The 16,503-nt window shown below is 43.2% G+C and overlaps 2 protein-coding genes across 6 annotated transcripts in view; both read right to left on the reverse strand.

Moving 5' to 3' along the window:
- Positions 1-4,413, reverse strand: part of DCAF8 (DDB1 and CUL4 associated factor 8) — a 61,604-nt gene extending 57,191 nt beyond the window's left edge. For 4 of the 5 annotated variants that reach the window (XM_031966864.1, XM_031966866.1, XM_031966868.1 and 1 more), the window contains exons 1-2: positions 4,253-4,413; positions 3,322-3,393 (exon numbers count right to left, since the gene is read on the reverse strand). The gene's annotated coding sequence lies outside the window, so the exon portion shown is untranslated. Of the gene's footprint in view, positions 1-3,321; positions 3,394-4,252 lie in introns of those variants that run through there. The other variant, XM_031966869.1, reaches the window with a different exon arrangement.
- A 3,089-nt stretch (positions 4,414-7,502) lies between these two features.
- On the reverse strand, positions 7,503-14,095 carry PEX19 (peroxisomal biogenesis factor 19). The gene is made up of 8 exons (XM_003767855.4): positions 13,984-14,095; positions 12,480-12,589; positions 11,917-12,079; positions 11,379-11,464; positions 10,983-11,144; positions 10,307-10,483; positions 9,896-9,940; positions 7,503-9,651 (listed from the first exon to the last, which is right to left on the reverse strand). The coding sequence occupies exons 1-8, from the start codon at positions 14,045-14,047 to the stop codon at positions 9,568-9,570; spliced, it is 891 nt and encodes a 296-aa protein (XP_003767903.1). The 5' UTR covers positions 14,048-14,095; the 3' UTR covers positions 7,503-9,567.
- Between the last annotated feature and the right edge of the window lie 2,408 nt (positions 14,096-16,503).

Consider the following 16,503-nt stretch of genomic DNA (forward strand, 5'->3'; position numbering starts at 1 on the left):
GTTGGCTAGTGTGATGAAATTTTTGGCTGTAATAATTATCAAAGATCATTTACTAAATTTATAGAGGGATTACAGTAAAGAACACATTAACACCAACAAAATAAATCAATAGAAATGTTAGTCTTCAAAAAGCCTCAAGAAATTTCTATAGCTTTATCTTACTAGCACATTATTCCAGGTACAAAGTTAGAATATCTTGAAAGTCTGATAAAGAGATGAAATATAGGGCAAAAGGACTAAAGTCAGATATCAAGAATGTAAAAAGAGAGAATTAATTATTAGGACAATGATGGAGAAAAGTCCTATGTAAAGTACAAACTTTACATGAGCATGAAGGAAGGATGAGAGCACAAGCACTGTGTTTTTCTCACTTTCAATCTTATGGATTCAGTAATATTTACAAGTTAATGAAACAAAGTACACAGTACACACTTGATGTATAGAGATGCACCTATCTACTTTTAAGATTCACTTAACAGTGGAGCCAACTGCTAACCCTTGTATACCACCACATTCTCCAATAGTAAATTGAATCAAACTTTCTGGATGATAGTAATTTGAATTATTTCTTATATACCCTAATTAAAATCATTAATTTGGACAGCAAAAACAGCTAGTGACATGTATTCACACTGTCCAGAGAAACAGAAGTACAGAGATACTTCAGGAAGACAAAAGCAAACCTTGGATTTGGTAAGTCAAGCTCTGAAGAATAGAATACTTCTACAAGTTGGATTTTTAGATCATGTTTCCTTTCAAAGTGTTTTTGATGTTGCAAAATCCAGAACTACTTTCCTGTTTACACTAGTGGCAGAAGAAATGTCTATCAGGGGAAAAAAAAAAAAGTTCATCTTTATCTGGTATGAATGTCTTCACCTCTTGGCAGGAGATCAGACCTGGGCTACTGAAAACTATTATCCTGCACAGTGGCTTGAGTGAAACAAACAGCTTTTATCCCAGATCCTATCAACTTTCCCAGTTTTCTCCAATATCTGTCTACTCTCCCGAGCTATGGTGAGGAAGAAAAGAGACAGGAAAGCCTCCTTTTCCTTGTGGTAGTCTCCCACTTGATAGCCCAGGTCTAGTTCTCTGAAGATGAAGCCATAAACTCAGTACTCCTGGCTTCCTGTCCCCTGTTTACTTCTAAAAGAAATGAGATCATTTCATGACCTAGTTCTAGGAGATGTAACCTGTTATCGGGACTGTACTTTTAAAATAAGCTTTCTCCATTAGGAAACAGAAGAAAATACTATTTAGCATTAGGAAAAAAGAAGAGAAGAAATTACAATTCAGTAAACTTCTGATCACATATACTAATGTAGGAGAGAAGACCAAAACAACAGTTCAAATATCATCTATGTTTAGCTCTGATATGCAGACAGCGACGTCTACAAGCGTCCATATACTCAATGTTTAATCTCAGCCTGACCCTTATAGCTTAGTAGTTGGATTACAGACTTAGCATCTTTCTTTTTTAGGAGTCAAAAGTATCCTTACAAGCCATCTAGTCCAATACCTTCATTTTACAGATGAGAATACTGAGGCTCGGAGAGGTTAAGTGACTTGCTCAAGGTAATAGAGGACCCTCTCAAATCACATAGGGGATGGTCATGAATTACTCTAAACTAACTTAAAAAAAAAAAAAAAGCCCTCATTACTTCAGAGGAAAACCTCTTATCTTTAACTGAAAGCAAAAGAATTATCTGATGAATAATCTACTTCTATCTCCTGGAATGAATACATATATATATATATATATATATATATATATATATAATATAAAAGGGCAGATTAAAGGGCTCAGTAGCTATTATCGTTGTGTTCAGAGGCAAGCAATCCTAGGTATTTCCCAATCTAACACTTTGGGACAAGGGTTTTTAACCCAAGGTCCATGAATTTGCTTTTTGAGTGTTTAGCTATTTCAATATAATTGGTTTCTTTTGTAATCCTGAGTTTTATTTTATGAATTTAATAAGAGCTTTACGACAAAAGATCCATAATGCAAAAAAGCTCTAAGAACTTCCTGCTTTAGGAGACATAAAATTCTCAAGTCACTCTCCTCCAAAAACAGGTATATGTTTTGGGATCTACTAGTTGTGCTGTCCAAATTCACCACCATAAAACTTCACAGTCTGGACAAGTTACATCACCCTCTACTTCCAGGAAAGTAAAAAGAAACTTCACTGACATTATTTAACATTTAAATACAAAATACCCTGAAGAACACCAAAGGAATTGAAAGATTCTAATTTTACTACCCCTTCCTTTCATCTATCAGTCACTAGCATGAACTGTTCTGATGAATGCACACCATGATCCCTATAATCATTTAAAACTCCCCAAACTAACCATGAAGCAGCTACCTTTTGTTTTTAATCAATGACAATTAAGTAGGAATACTCTGGTTCCTCCCCCAAATGCTAGCGTTCTAAGTAATTATCCTCAAAGACCTGAGGTTTCATCAGCCTGAGTTTACTGATAGAGGATTGTGTCATGAGTTGCTGTGATTAAAAAAAAAAAAAAAATTAAGGGAAACAAACTTTGGGTAATAAGCTTCTCAAACTTGGTTAGCCTAGTTCTCAAGTCATCATCATACATGCCATCATCAGGCCTTTACTCAAAGTTTTTCTTGATTGGGAGGATCTGTCAAGAGTATGAATTCTCTAACTTTCAAAACCCAGTCACATCCATGCCAGGATAAAAAAATGGAATAGGGCTTTAATGAAAGAATAATAATCATAGTGGCTCAAAATAATATAAGACTAACAGCTTACAATGAATTTAAACATCAGACCTCCTCTTATCTTTCTCTAGCTTTGAGAGGAGCAGGCTTCTTCCATTCTGACTTTAGAGGAGATAAGCTCAAAACCATTGGATGGGAAAAGATTTAACTTGACTCAGTGGCATAACCAGTTCAAAGGGAGACCGATTCCCAGTCTATTAACAAAGTAAAATGCAGGACTAACATCAAACAAACCAAGGAAGTCATATATCAGCACAAGGAAGGTACATTCACTTTTGGCACAACAGGAGCTGTTCAAAAGCAATATAGCAACAGTTTAGGACAGAAAATAAAGACTCCCATAGCCAATTAAACCTGTAAAAGAAATTCTAGTCAGTCAAACATATAATGACTAAAGTTGGATATTTAAAAAAAAAAAAAGAAAAGAAAAAAAGGAACACACCCAGTGTTTTAAGGAAAGCCCAGTATGATATTTATGAGTACAATGGTCAGCAACTGAGCACAAAGGCAGGGCCTGATAGAATCATTTATGTCCTGAGAGCCCAGGAATTTAAAAATTGATTTCAACTCCTACTCACCTTCCCACTTTATGGCTGAAGTAAGGCCTGGCTGGACTCCTGAGAAAATAGCTCTGTAGATTCACTGAAGGACTGAGAAAAGTTACAATTTAAATGGCAAAAATGTCATACCTAAGGAACACTGGAGCACACAAACACTCTTTTTTGTAGCATACTGTTCTGGCTCACACTGAACTATTTAAAGTCAAAAGTGAAATATTTATCTTATGTGGCTACTGAACATTTAAAAAACACACAGGAGTGTAGAAAAAAAAAGGAACCAGATCAACCACAGGTCTAAAACCAATTCCATAATGGAACACGAAATTCACTAAAAAAAGAAAATTAGAATCCTCTCAACAATAAACACGGAACCCCAAGAAAGCTGCAAATAACGAGAAGCCTCGGCGAAAGGGAGGAAGTCACCTAGAGAATGCTGACAAACGCCAGAGCCAGTCTGTTTACACCGAGACTCCAACAACATATCATAAGCGAGTCAGAAACCCAAGCCACCGGATGCTTTCCGACTAACGGGGTCCAAACCAGACTGCTCTGCGGGGAGGGTGGAAGGGGGCCCTGAGACTAGAGAAGTGGGGGAGGAACGCCGCCCAGAGCCCCTAAGCTGCTTCCGAGGGGCTGCCCTGACTTCTGCCCTGCTGCGAGAGGGAGCACCGGGGCCCGCACGTTTCAGGACCGCGCGAAGGGACCCGGGCACCGGCTAGTGCGGAACCAAGTTCCCCGGGAGAAGGAAATAAGGTCACCCGAATGAGGTGTCCGACAGGGCGAGAAGGCAGCTGGCCGGGGAGGGCCGAAGCGAGGGCAGGCCAAGGAAGGGGGATCGGACCCCGCAGGGGAAACGAGTACACTCTCGGGACTAGGAGGGCCGGCCGCAGGGGGAATGGGGGACAGGCCCGGGGAGAGGGGGCAGGCTGGGCCGCAGCGGGACACGGACCGAGCAGGTCAGGGGGTGTCCGGCTGGGGCGGTTACAAGCCCGGGAGCCGGCGAGGCTCGGCGCCCTGCTCCCCGCTTCGGGGCATCCTCCTGCCAGCGGCTGCTCTGGCTGCTCCGGGCCGGGCCGCCTGGTCCGCTGCCACCGCTGCCGCCGCCATCTTACACTGGCCAGCCGCCGCCACCGACGCCGCCGACGCCGCCGCCGCCGCCGCTGCCGCTGCCGCCGCCGCCGCTGCCGCCGCCGCCGCCGCCGCCGCCGTCGCCGCCACTCTGCGCTTGCGCCTGCGCCGCCGCGCTTTCCGGCCCCGTTTGCGACGAGGCGCCCGAGGAGACCTGGAGAGTGGGTAGGGCGCGAGCTCCCGTCCCCCAACCCTTCTCTGCAGTTGCGCTGGGCGGGGTGAGGCTGGCGGCTAACGGAAGACCTGAGGTCAAGCGCGTGCGTGTTGGGGCTGCATAAAGCCCCGCGGCAGTGGCTGAGGCGCTCCTTCCAGTGGCGGAGAACGAAACTTCTGCCGGGCCGTCACCGGCTCGGACAAAAACTGTCTCCGCATCCTAGGGCCCTGACTGAGCTTTGTGCAGCACCCAGGCGGCGTCTGCCCGTGCGGGACTCGAAGCGGGAAAGCTTTGGCTCCGACGTGCAGCCTCTTCCTCGCGAGGCACGCGGCTGCCCCGTCCCCCGCCAGCAGAGCCAACCGCGGGGAAGATGTGTCTCCTTCCGCTTGAGCTGCTCTTTCGCCGAGCGACCTGAGCTCTTCCGAACGGCGACTGCAGCCTTCCTCCGAGACCGGCCGTGTCCACGTTTGTCCGATGGTTTATTTGAGCAAGGGCGGGCGATGAGGGAGGGAGCGGTAAAGGAAAGCTTAGGAAGTAGACTGAGGCGTGTGTGTGGCGGGACTGCCGGGGCTCCATCCCTCTCTAAGATGTGGCCTCGGGAAGGCCACTCCTGCTTCCAGGCCCCTGGGGTAACGGGCCGAATGCCACTGAGGAGGCTGAGCCCGGTGATGCGGCTTTTCTAGGAGGCACTTAGGAGAATTCCTCGTCCTAGCGAAGAGAAGACCCGGGGGTCGGAATGGAACTGCAGGCGTCGTGTATTTGGGCTGCCACACAAGATTTACATCCCACCGAACACTGTCAGAAATGCAGGTATAGAATCTAATAAAAGGATATAAGTAGATAAAATATAAAGTAGATAAAATATATAAATATAAATATAAAGACTACCGGGTTACTGTTTCAGGTTTGTAAATGTATGGCTTTTTAAGATCTAGATACTGGTTATCTGGAGAAGTAAAATTAACATGTAACTGAGATAAACCATGATGGAATTAGTTCGATCAAGTAATAATAGCAGAAGAATTTTGTGTGTAGCACATGTATATTGCAGTAGATTATGGGAAGAAAACTTGCTTAACCAGGAGAGCTGTGCAAAGTGGATGAATTGGCCCAAGGAAGTAGTGCGTTACCCCTCTCTACAGATCGTAGATCTAGCTCTAAGAACTGTAAAGGACTTGAGCCATCTAGCCCAACTCCCTCTCCATTTTACAAATAAGAAAACTGAAGTTTAGGGTAATTTAAATGGCCTGCCCAGTTAGAGATAGAAAACCTTGGAATGAGATTTGAATCCAAGTTTCTTTTATTTCAGAGGCAGTGCGCTTTTCACTGTACCAAGCTGCTGCTTCTTCTAGCAAAGGCTGAATAACCACGCAGTAGGGATGCTGCAGTGTAAATTTTTATTCAGGTACAGGACTAGCCTACATAGTGCTCCCCCCCTACCTTCCAACTATGAAATTATGTTAAAAGGAATGTGCCATTTTACCTTTAGCACGAAGCAGGCAATATGATGGTGATAATGTATCTAGATATAAATATGCCACGAATGGGAATGGAGGCTCATTAAGCCGATATCAAAATCTAAGTTGATGGAAGTATCCTTTAAACAAGTTTCCCCCCCTTTCCCCCGTTATGCGCTTCCTATCGTTTGACCTCCAAGGTGGATTTACCCTTTAGAAAGGGTCCACTGTGTAAGTAAACGATAATGGGTGGCGTTTTGTTGTTGTTGAGTTTGTTTCCCTCCCATTATAAATTAGCAAATTATATTCTCATTTATGAGTGTCCACGAGTTGGGTTAGAACAAGTTAGTTCCCAGAACTTGCTAAAATTTGGTTTCTAAGCCAACAGACCTGAGGACCACACTCTGGACATCCAAGATTCAGACATACTGTGGAGGTGAAACCTATGTAAGCAGTTTCTCCCTTAACACCTTAAGCTATACTTGATAGTATTTTCTCATAGAGACTTGGCATACTTTGACAGAAAGGCTGGAGGTATTCTGACAGACTGGTTCCAGCAACAGTTCCCGAATTCTATAACTTTGGAATAATGATCATATACTTAAAGAATGGAGGTAATATGAAACCTGGCGTCCTGCTTTACAACTCTAAACAAAGCAAAATATTCTTGATTATTTTGCAGCAGGTTCAGGAAAGCCCATTTCCCAACTTTAATGTTTCCTTTGTCTTGGGCTTTTATCTTTTTTCCCCCCCATAAGAGTTTGTAGAACCCTATTGTCTTCACAATCCCTTTGTCTCAAGGGATAAAAATAATGTCGGAGCTCTTCTTTCCCCCCCCCCCCCCCCTTTTCTCATTTTACAAAGCAAGTAACAAACCCTGAAAGAGAAGGCATAGCAGAATTTGGACATAGTGGAAAAGGTAAAAATGAAACTCAAATAAAATCTCCCAATCCCACAAAATTATAAAAACTTTCAGAGAAGAAAAGGACCCGTTTCCATTTAATTCAGTTCATATGTGAAAAGTAATTCCTTTTGTAACATTGTGTGTGTTTTCTTTTTTTTTAAACAGACTAAAAGAAGAGACAGTCTGTATCTATAAAACATTAACCTTAAACTTTAGGGGGTAAATTTAGGACAAAACATCCTTTACATAGTAGGTAATAAACATGTCACTAAATACAATAACTTTTGTAGCAGAATATTGAAACTAGAGTGAATTCAACAAGCATTTATTGAATGCCTATGCTATATGCTTAATCATTAATGGTTAGAAAACTTAAGACACTAATGCGCTTCCCTCGCCACTTCCTGCTTTACAGATCAAGAACCTTGAGTCCCAGAAATTAAGTGACCTGTCCCAGGTCAGTTACTGGGAGAGGTAGGATTCAAACCCAAGTCTTTTGAGTCAACCCCAGTAGTATTTCTAGGGCACCACACTGCCCTCCATAGCAGAGATGCACTGCAGGCAATATTTTATTAGGGAAAAAGGTTCCATAGAGACAACAAGTTTGCCATAGTTCTGAATAGTGGGTTACAGAAGTCCCACTTCTCCCAATACAGACCAACAATCCTTGAGGAAGGGGATTTCAGAATAAAGATGGGCAGAGCTGCCTATTCCAGTTTCTTTGTAATGGCAGGTAGTCCTAGGAAAACTGAGGGAGTTTAGTTTTTAGCTTGTAAAGCTAATTCCTTCCACAACCACCCTTACCCTAAGCTTTGATGTTTTAAGCCACTCACTCACCCAGCATCCTGGTCATCTTCCTACAAACCTAAGCCAACTTAGAGGGGCTTAGAACTAAATACAACATTGAAATTGTGCAGCAGGATTTCATTTTCCATTCCTCCCCGCCCCCTCCCAAGGCAGAAATACTCTTTATATTGGCTTAATACATAATAGGCACTTAAGTCAATGTAATTAGCACTTCCTACTTCTTTTATTCTGGACTTTTCTAGCACAACAAATGTTTGGTGTTTTTAGCCACCAAGTCACCCTATTATGGTGAGCTCAAAGGTATCCCCAAAATTCCCACATTTTAATGAACTGTATTTGACTTAACCAAGACTGAATTTATCTTCATGTCTGCTGTCTTCATAATGTTTTGATCCAGGAGGGTTGATCTGAGGGTAATACTCATAAGGTAAACAAGAGACACCACAGTATCAATGGCTCTCAGATCTAGGGCTGGGAAAAGGCAGCTAAGAAATGATTTAGCATTCAATAATAAATTTGAAAAATTAAAGCAAAATGATGTCAGTGAAAACTTAAATCTCTAAACTTTTTGCTGAAATCTTTAAGAAACAGGCAGATAAATCTTAGCCCGAGTCTGATGGGGAGGAAGAATACAGTCAGATAACTCTGTGCAGGTGGTTTCAGAACCAAGCTTTTATAAGGATTCACCCGCTCTACCCTTACCCTGTAGGAGCTTATGCCACAAAAAAAATAGGCCACATTCCCAACAACCTAGCTCAGGATGTTTATTAGACATCAGCCAAGGATAGAGGATTAAGATGGATTGGGGGAGGACAAACTGCCAGCCCTCTCTCTCCCAAGTCACTGCCGTGAAATCAAAGTTCAAAATAGAAAGAATCAGAAGCCTCAAAACTGCCAAAAAATAAGTTAAGAGAAACCCTTGCCCCTCCCCAACTTTTATGTATTTGCCCGGGCATCAGGTATACAACTGAATGAAAACAGTGGGGAATCCCCTTAAGTCACAGATCAAGGAAAAAGGGAGGTTGAAAACAAGAAAGCTGAAGGTGAGTACAAGAAACAGGCAGCACTGTTGAACAACCAGGATAACATTTGGCTTCTCAGATTAGACCAAGAATAGAGGCATCTATTAATTTAGGAAAGCTGAATTCAGAGCTCCCAACTCCTTTCCTCAGAGGGTACAATAAAGAATGTGTACCAGGGGAAAGTATGCATGACTGGCAAAGACCAGAAAGACCCTATTTTCACCAGAATATGCCAAGTATCCCTTCCCCAATTCTGACTCTGTTTCAAGAATTCTGCCCTGAGGGATCAGATGCCCAAGAATTGGTGTTCAGAGCCAAGGATCTCCCCCTTAAGTCCCATGTCCAGAGCTGGTACAGTACCCAGACTCCAGAGGGAATAGGAAACAAGGCACATATACCCTGGCAGTCAGAGAGAGAGACAACAGTGCAGGTACGGCAGGTGCACACTATTTTTTGAAGGTTAGGGATGGGATCAAAAAACATGGTTCAGAAAAACCATAAGCAGGCAGAGATAGGTACTTCATTAGCAGCAGAGCATTAGAGGGGATGGAAATGGCAAAAGACTTAATGAGAACAACATGGATAGGTCCCATTCCCAGAAACAGCCTCAATGGCTACAGAAGGACCTGTGCTGGTGTGGAGTAGTCCTGGGGTAAGAGGTGGGGAAGGGGCAGAAGAAAAGTGTTATAGGCAGTTCCTGTGAAGTATCACCACCCTCCCGGGCCCCCCACAGCTCTGCTGACTTCAGGTGTTCACTTGTGGCTGGAGATGGGAATGGAAGGATGAAGAATTTCACATGATGAGGCACTGCTCACCGCTGGCACTTGCAGGGCCCGACAGATTCAAGCTGTCAAGGTCAAAATTGAAGCCAGGAGGCTAGAGAGAAAGAATGAGGAAATAAACTTCAGAAGTTTTCCATATTCCAAGTCAGGAGTGTCTCCCCTTTTCTCCTCCTGCCCCCTGCCACTGCCATTCCCCTCCCCAAGGTTAGCCCACAACCTTTTGCCATCATTTTGATAATTTTTGAGTCCCCCCTTCATTGTTTTGAGTTTACTAAAGCACAATTCTGGAATTTTGAGGTTTTAATGGCTACCTAGAAGAGAAAAAAAAAGATACTTACTGTTTCCCCTGCAAGTTCCTTTGGGGGATGGCCCAAATCCTGAAGCTGAAAGATAAGGACTTGGTAAAAATTATGTTATACAAAGTATCCCAATGCCTGGCACACTTGATAGACATTTAATCAGCAGTTGTAGAATGAATAATGAAAATGAGAAAATCCAAATACCTCAGTCCCTAGAGCAGACCAGAGCCATTTCCTATTTATATTTCTCATGCCTTTTTAGAAAAGGTCTCATTTTATTCACTAAATTTGTCATTTGTATATACCACTGAACTGTTACTAGTGGAGAAAGGTTTTGGTTTCCTTCATAAATACTCAGGCACTGGGAAGAGTGCCCAATCCCTTCTGTCCTTCATAACTGGAGTTCTTCAAAGTAAGGGAAATGATAGGAGATGCAAAATGAATTCTCACCTGTTGCATGAGATCTAGCACCATCTCAAATCGGGCCTTCTGTGTGGCCTCACTGTCTGCAGCTGTCTCTTTCTCAAACTGCTCACAAATCTTGCCCATGACATTGTGCTGTTCCTGATATTTCTCAAATTGTTCTGGGGGCAGTGCTTCACGGTGGCTCTGCAACCACTCGGGGTACTGAAGAAAAGGAAAAGAAGTGGGAAGGTAGTCTGGCAAAAACTTCAGGAATAATGTCAAAAGACAGGTGGCAGGTGGTTGAGTGGACAGTGAAGAATAGCAATCACTCATTAAATTACCAGCACTTGTTTATATCATTTCTAAGCATCTAACTATACACTGTATTGTCATCTTGGTTGGAAATTTTATTTTTGTATTGCTCAACACAAAATGCTTGAGGCCACAGACATTTAACGTTAGATGAAAAGAGCCAGGGCTGCTTACAGTATAACCATTCTTATAGCAATCCAATATCTCCAACCACATGCACCCTTGGCCCAATAACTCCTACAGCTATTTCTTCAGGGCAGTAGAACAAGATAAAATAGAAGAGTCAGAGGAAGAATGAATACCAGAATGAATACATTTTGGGTCTGATCAGGTCACATTTAAGTCATGATACTAAAGAAACAGAGATGAATCTAACAAGGGGAAGGGTGGGCATCAGAAGCTCACTAACTTTCTCTGTGATTTCTTTTAGTGATGGATATAATACATCCTTAGATAATAGGTTCTGCATAATGCTCTGCATAATGGGAAGTATATTGCCTTCTCCTTCCCCTTCTTCTATGCCCAGCCCCTCCATCGCCTTGGTCAGCTCCTCTTCAGACATGCCAGAGTTCTGGAAAGAACAAAAGGTGAATGTAGATAAATAGTATTATGAGACAACTCACCATTTCATAGGAGGCTAAGGTTTAAAGGGAATGCAGTTTGCTACTTGTCACAGAGTGTACATATTTAAGATAAAAACCATAAGTACTTATTTTTCTCTGAAGTTAGAAACATTAGTGAAAGAATGCTCTTGGTCTAGGTCTCTTAAATGAAATGCCTTCATATCCTTCCCACATGGCCTCACCTGGAGGTCAGTGGCATTCTTTGCTAGTCCACTGAGTGTTTCCTTCAGACAAGAAGCGAACTCTTGTTGGGATGTTGTATCACTGCCTGGGAAAATGAAGAGGCAAGAGTCACTAGGAAATATAATCTGTTTCAAGCTACTGGTGCTATGTAGATACATGCATAAACTCTATCCTAGAAGACACTAGTGAATTTCCCAGTTCTTCCAACCTTGAGAATTCTGCCAGATGTCATAAATATACAAAAGATATACACCAAACCATATTCCACATCTAAATTGAAGATAATTTTATTATTATTAAAAATAGGTCTCCCTGCACCCTTCCCTTCCTTCTCCCCTCTTCTCCTCCCTCTCCCCTTCCCCCCCCCACATTGTTTATCCTTTTCTCTCACTTCAGTGAATAAAAATCTTATTCCTTACGACCACAATTGTGTAGGGAGAAAGCACTTATGTTGATACTGCTGAACATTTTGATAGAAGCCACCACTTGAGAAACTAGACAAGGAGAATTTTTCAGGAAGGATGCTCCATTGCTCACCCACTCTCCCTGCTGCCTCAGAGAGTTTCTGGAACTGCTCTACCAGGTGGGGTTCCTCTTCAGCCAACTCCTTCATAGCCTTCTCAAACTCTGCAGTGGCTTGGCATGCTAGCTCACTGTCAAACAGTTCTTGGAAGAACTCTTGGGAGGCAAAGAGGGCATCCTGCAAATAAACAATATATAGAAACTCAAGTTAGCATCTTAGGCTTCTAAACGTCTGATCTCAGAATTGAGAGGCAGCTGAACTCAGGTTCCTCAGTCACAAGTTCCTATTTCTCTAGAGGGAAACAAAAAAAAGCCACCTGGCTACTTAATGGGGCCAGTGGTCTCAAGTGGTCCACTTTAAAATGTTCTCAAACCTATTAACTTCCCTGTACCCTAACTTTCTTTCCTTTTCCCTTCTCCCTCCCCTAATCCATTTCAAAATGGCTTTGGGCCTGCAGAGGCTATCCAAAAGTATTAAAGCCAAATGCCAAATTCCTCCTCCCCTTCCCTTTGGCCCAACTTTTGTTAAGAGCTAGTCAACCATCCCCAAACCCTCCCCTAGAGGGTAGATTTTGTACTTTCGCTGTGTCTGCAGGCGATCTCTTCTGGGAACCTGAAGCATCTGGGGCGGTGGTGCTAGGAGGGGATGCTGGGGAGGGTTTGGCTTTATCGAAATCATCAAGGGCACCTTTAGAAACAAGAACATATATATATATGTGTACGTATGGGGGAGGGGTAGGAGAGAAGGCTAAAACTTGGGCGGGGTGGAGTCTATTGGGTAAATTATTCAAAAACGGCACAAAGACAAGGTCATTAACATTACCTACCAGATTTTTCCTTAATTTTCTCCTCCCTCTTCCCTCTTAAGACCCAGCTTAATGGAAATGAGGGGATCTTTGGAATTCCACATTCAGGGGTAGCCTACAACAGAGCTTAAGAGGGACAATGGAATATCACTAATAGAGAGTAATACACCACACAAAGTATATTTAGCACCTCTTCTCCCAGGGTTAAAGCCATGCTTTTCTCAACTCCACACAGATATCTCTCATAGTATGCTCTCATTTTCAGCCTCTATTTTCTAAATAAATGTTTGGCTAAAATCTAGAAACCAGAGGGAAAAGGGAAGTCGCCCCCCCTCCACTTACCTACCCACATATCCAAATCCTCATGCACACTCTGCCCTGTTGGATTACAGGCGGAAGGGCCATTCATCCCTAATTTGCCAAATTAACTTCTACCAAATACCAGTTTAATAACATTAGGGGTCCTTTATCTCCGAAGTCAGATGCAACCAGTTTCATTAGTTTAGGACTCAGATTGGAGTTCGTTTTACCCACATCTCCGTCCCCAGCAGCCCTTGCAGTTTACTTCTGCCCTAGAATGCCTATTACACTACTTTATGCTTGCCAAGTGGTGGGAGGGCGGATGACCCGAGACGGCCTGGCCCAGCGCTTCTCAGTGGAGGGAAAAGGGCATGGCTTGGGAGTCAAGGTTCTATTAGGGTTCTAGCGTAACCAAGACTGTCATGTGTCTCAGCCCCGGTTTGCTCACCTGTAAAATAAGCTGTGGTTAGACCTTTTCAGTCTCCTGCACTTTAAAAACCTACGACCTTATCGGCGCTAAGGGCGAGTCCCGACTAGAAGGAAGAGGACGGAGGGAGAAGAGAGCCCGAGTTCCCCGAGGCCTTGCTTTCCCAACCCACTCGCCAAGAGTCCGGGAAAGCAGAACCAAAGGGCAGGAAGGCGGCCTGAGGAGCGAGGGACGAGCGGCGTCACCCAGCCCGTTGGGACGAGGGGCAGGATTGGGCGAAGGGGCGTGATGGAAGCCACTTCCCGGGGTCTCCGCAGCTGCCCCGCGCACCTCTCCGACCCTGGGGAGAAGCTCCCTTGCCGAAAAACTTCGTCATCCCCAAGGGGGTGGGCGGTCCCAGCTCGCAGCAGCTCTGCCCCCGAACCCCAGTGGGGCAGACCCTGAGGAAAAAGGCGACCTCTCCGCAGCGCCAGCACCGGCACTTCCCGCCACGCCCACGTCCGGCGCCCGAGCCCTGCGGCCCTATGCTGCCCCCAGTGCAGCCCTTACTTTCCAGAAGCTCGTCCATCTCCGGGTCCGTGCCCGACGCGCTCTCTTCCTCCGCTGCGGCCATCTTGCTACCTTCGACTTGCCGTAGGAGGCTGGACTGCTGTCTTCCTACCACGTGCTCCCCCCTTCCTACCCGCTGCCCTTCGGCCTCGCGCAACCAATAGGAGGAGAGGGACGCCAGGTACCGCCATTTTTAAAGAGACAGATGACCTCATTTTTCTCTTCCTGTTGGCTTCTGCCAAACGGGGCTGCTCCTCAAACCCACCCCCGCCCTCGTGCATCTCGTACTGCAAGTGTCCACCTGTGGTAATCCCTTCAGAGCCCAATTCAGATTATTTCCTCCTGGAAGGTTTCCCAAAGCCCCAGCTGAAAGTGATCTTTTCCCACATTATTCACGGCTTTGTGTCTTCCCTCGGACACATTGCGTTATGTCTCGTATTGGCTATTTTGTATGAACTTTGTTCCTTCAGATTGCAAACTCCTTGACAGGAAATACTTTTGTGTTTTTTACAGCGGAAAGAGTATTGGATTTGGAATAAACTTAAAATAGCTGACACCTGTGTGAGATCATGAAGGTCATTTAACCTCAATCATAAAATATGGTTGGTAATGATGTGCCACAGTTCCCTTTTAATGTCCTGACCTAGTTTCCCCATTGTCCTATTTACTCCGCTTCAGGTTATAACCTTTCCCTCTTAACCTTTGATGAGATAAAGGTTTTATATCTTTAGGCCACAATCCTCCTTCTTAATGTTTGACTGGATAAAGGTCTATCCATTTCAGACATCATTAGAATATCAGTAACCTCTTCTAACTCCATTAGGTTATCCCCATCCAGGTACCTCCCCCATTATGTCATTGTTCTTGTTCTCCTATAAAAATCAGTGCTGGATTCTTTGAGATGATAGTCCTCGTCCAGCCCTGGGACCAACGTGGATCCATTTGGTCCCAGTATATCTCTCCATTTAATAAGCTATTAAATTGGTCTCTAATCTCTGTCTTGCTCAGTTTCTCAGGCATTACAATGCTGCATGAATTACCTACCCTACTATGTTGTTGCAAGAAAAGCATCTTATGATTCTTAAAAAGCTATATACAAGTGTGTAATTTCATCGTTGTATATACAATGGCTTGTATTTTTAATGTTTGTTGAATTGGGCCTACAAATTAATTTACAACCCTACAAAGAAAAGTACTTGAAAATTACATATATTCTTCTAAGCCAAATCTTTCTTCTACCTTTCTTTACTTCCTATTTAAGTACTTTCAATTTTGACATTAGGGCCCATCCTCTCTTTAGTTTAAATTAACAACCAGCTAACCAACTGAATTCCTTAGCCCATCAACATGTTTCATTATAAATATTCTGTATTTGTCAAAAAACATTTTAAGAAATTGGTTCATTGGACTCTGATATGCATCCCCTAATCCGCCCATACAATTCAAGTTCTCTTCCCCTCTTCCTTAACCCTCATCTGTACTTGATAGCCTTTCCCTTTAGCACAATTTAAGCTTTGTGACTGAACGGACTAATTGGATTTGGATGTTTTTTTTGTTGTTGTTGGTTTGCCCCAACTACCTTCCCCAATACCCCAAATACCTTCCACAGAACCTTGAACTCGGTAGTTGTTAATTAAATGCTTTGTTTTTTGCTTGCACTTGTATTTCATCTCTTTACTAAAACTCTTCATTGATGTACTTCCTCGATACCTCTGTAACTTATAATTATGTAGAACAGTAAGAATTGAGTAACTTGACCAGATCACACAGTATGTGCCAGATCTTGATTTTAAGGCAGGCCTATTCACTATTAATCAACAAATAACGTTTGTTAAATTTCACTTAAAAATATCAGACGCTAAGCTAGATACTAAGGGTGATAAAAATAAAACTGAAATAAGAGCCTGTAGGCTCTAGTTTATAGCCTGTATATGGAAGCAATTGTGCATACAAATAAGTACAAAATTTATTTGAAGTGACAGGTCATTGGCCACTGAGGATCTAGTCACAAATTTTGTAAAGATATGGAACTGACAGGCCCTGCTCTACAAATCAGAGAATACACAGGTATTCTATAATCATTTCCCATTCATTTATCACTAGTGAAGAAAATGCCTTTTGGTTGACTGTTGAACTTCTGAATGAACATATTAAAAGCACCAAATGATCAAATAGACATCAGTCTTCTTTATGAGCCTTTGTTTGTGGAAGGATGTGATAGTAGGGACCTTGCAACCTCCTGATGTCTACTGCCTAACTCTCACCCCACCACACATATACTCTGGGTCATTGTGTGCTGTGAACATGATGCAACTGGTTCTTTGCCTCTATATTTTTTCCTTCCTAATCTTAGGTGTTTGAACATTGTAATTAGAATGGACAAAATTGCAACTTTGTGAGATCTCAAAAAGATCTTGGAACTATAGTCTATATCAAAATTTGTCAGTAGCTAAAACCTGGAGAACAATCTGCAGGATCAGCAGCTCAGTCAATTAGTCAATATAAGTACCTATTTGCATG

The sequence above is a fragment of the Sarcophilus harrisii genome, chromosome 4, assembly GCF_902635505.1.
Source record: "Sarcophilus harrisii chromosome 4, mSarHar1.11, whole genome shotgun sequence".
In the NCBI taxonomy this organism is placed as follows: Eukaryota; Metazoa; Chordata; class Mammalia; order Dasyuromorphia; family Dasyuridae; genus Sarcophilus; species Sarcophilus harrisii.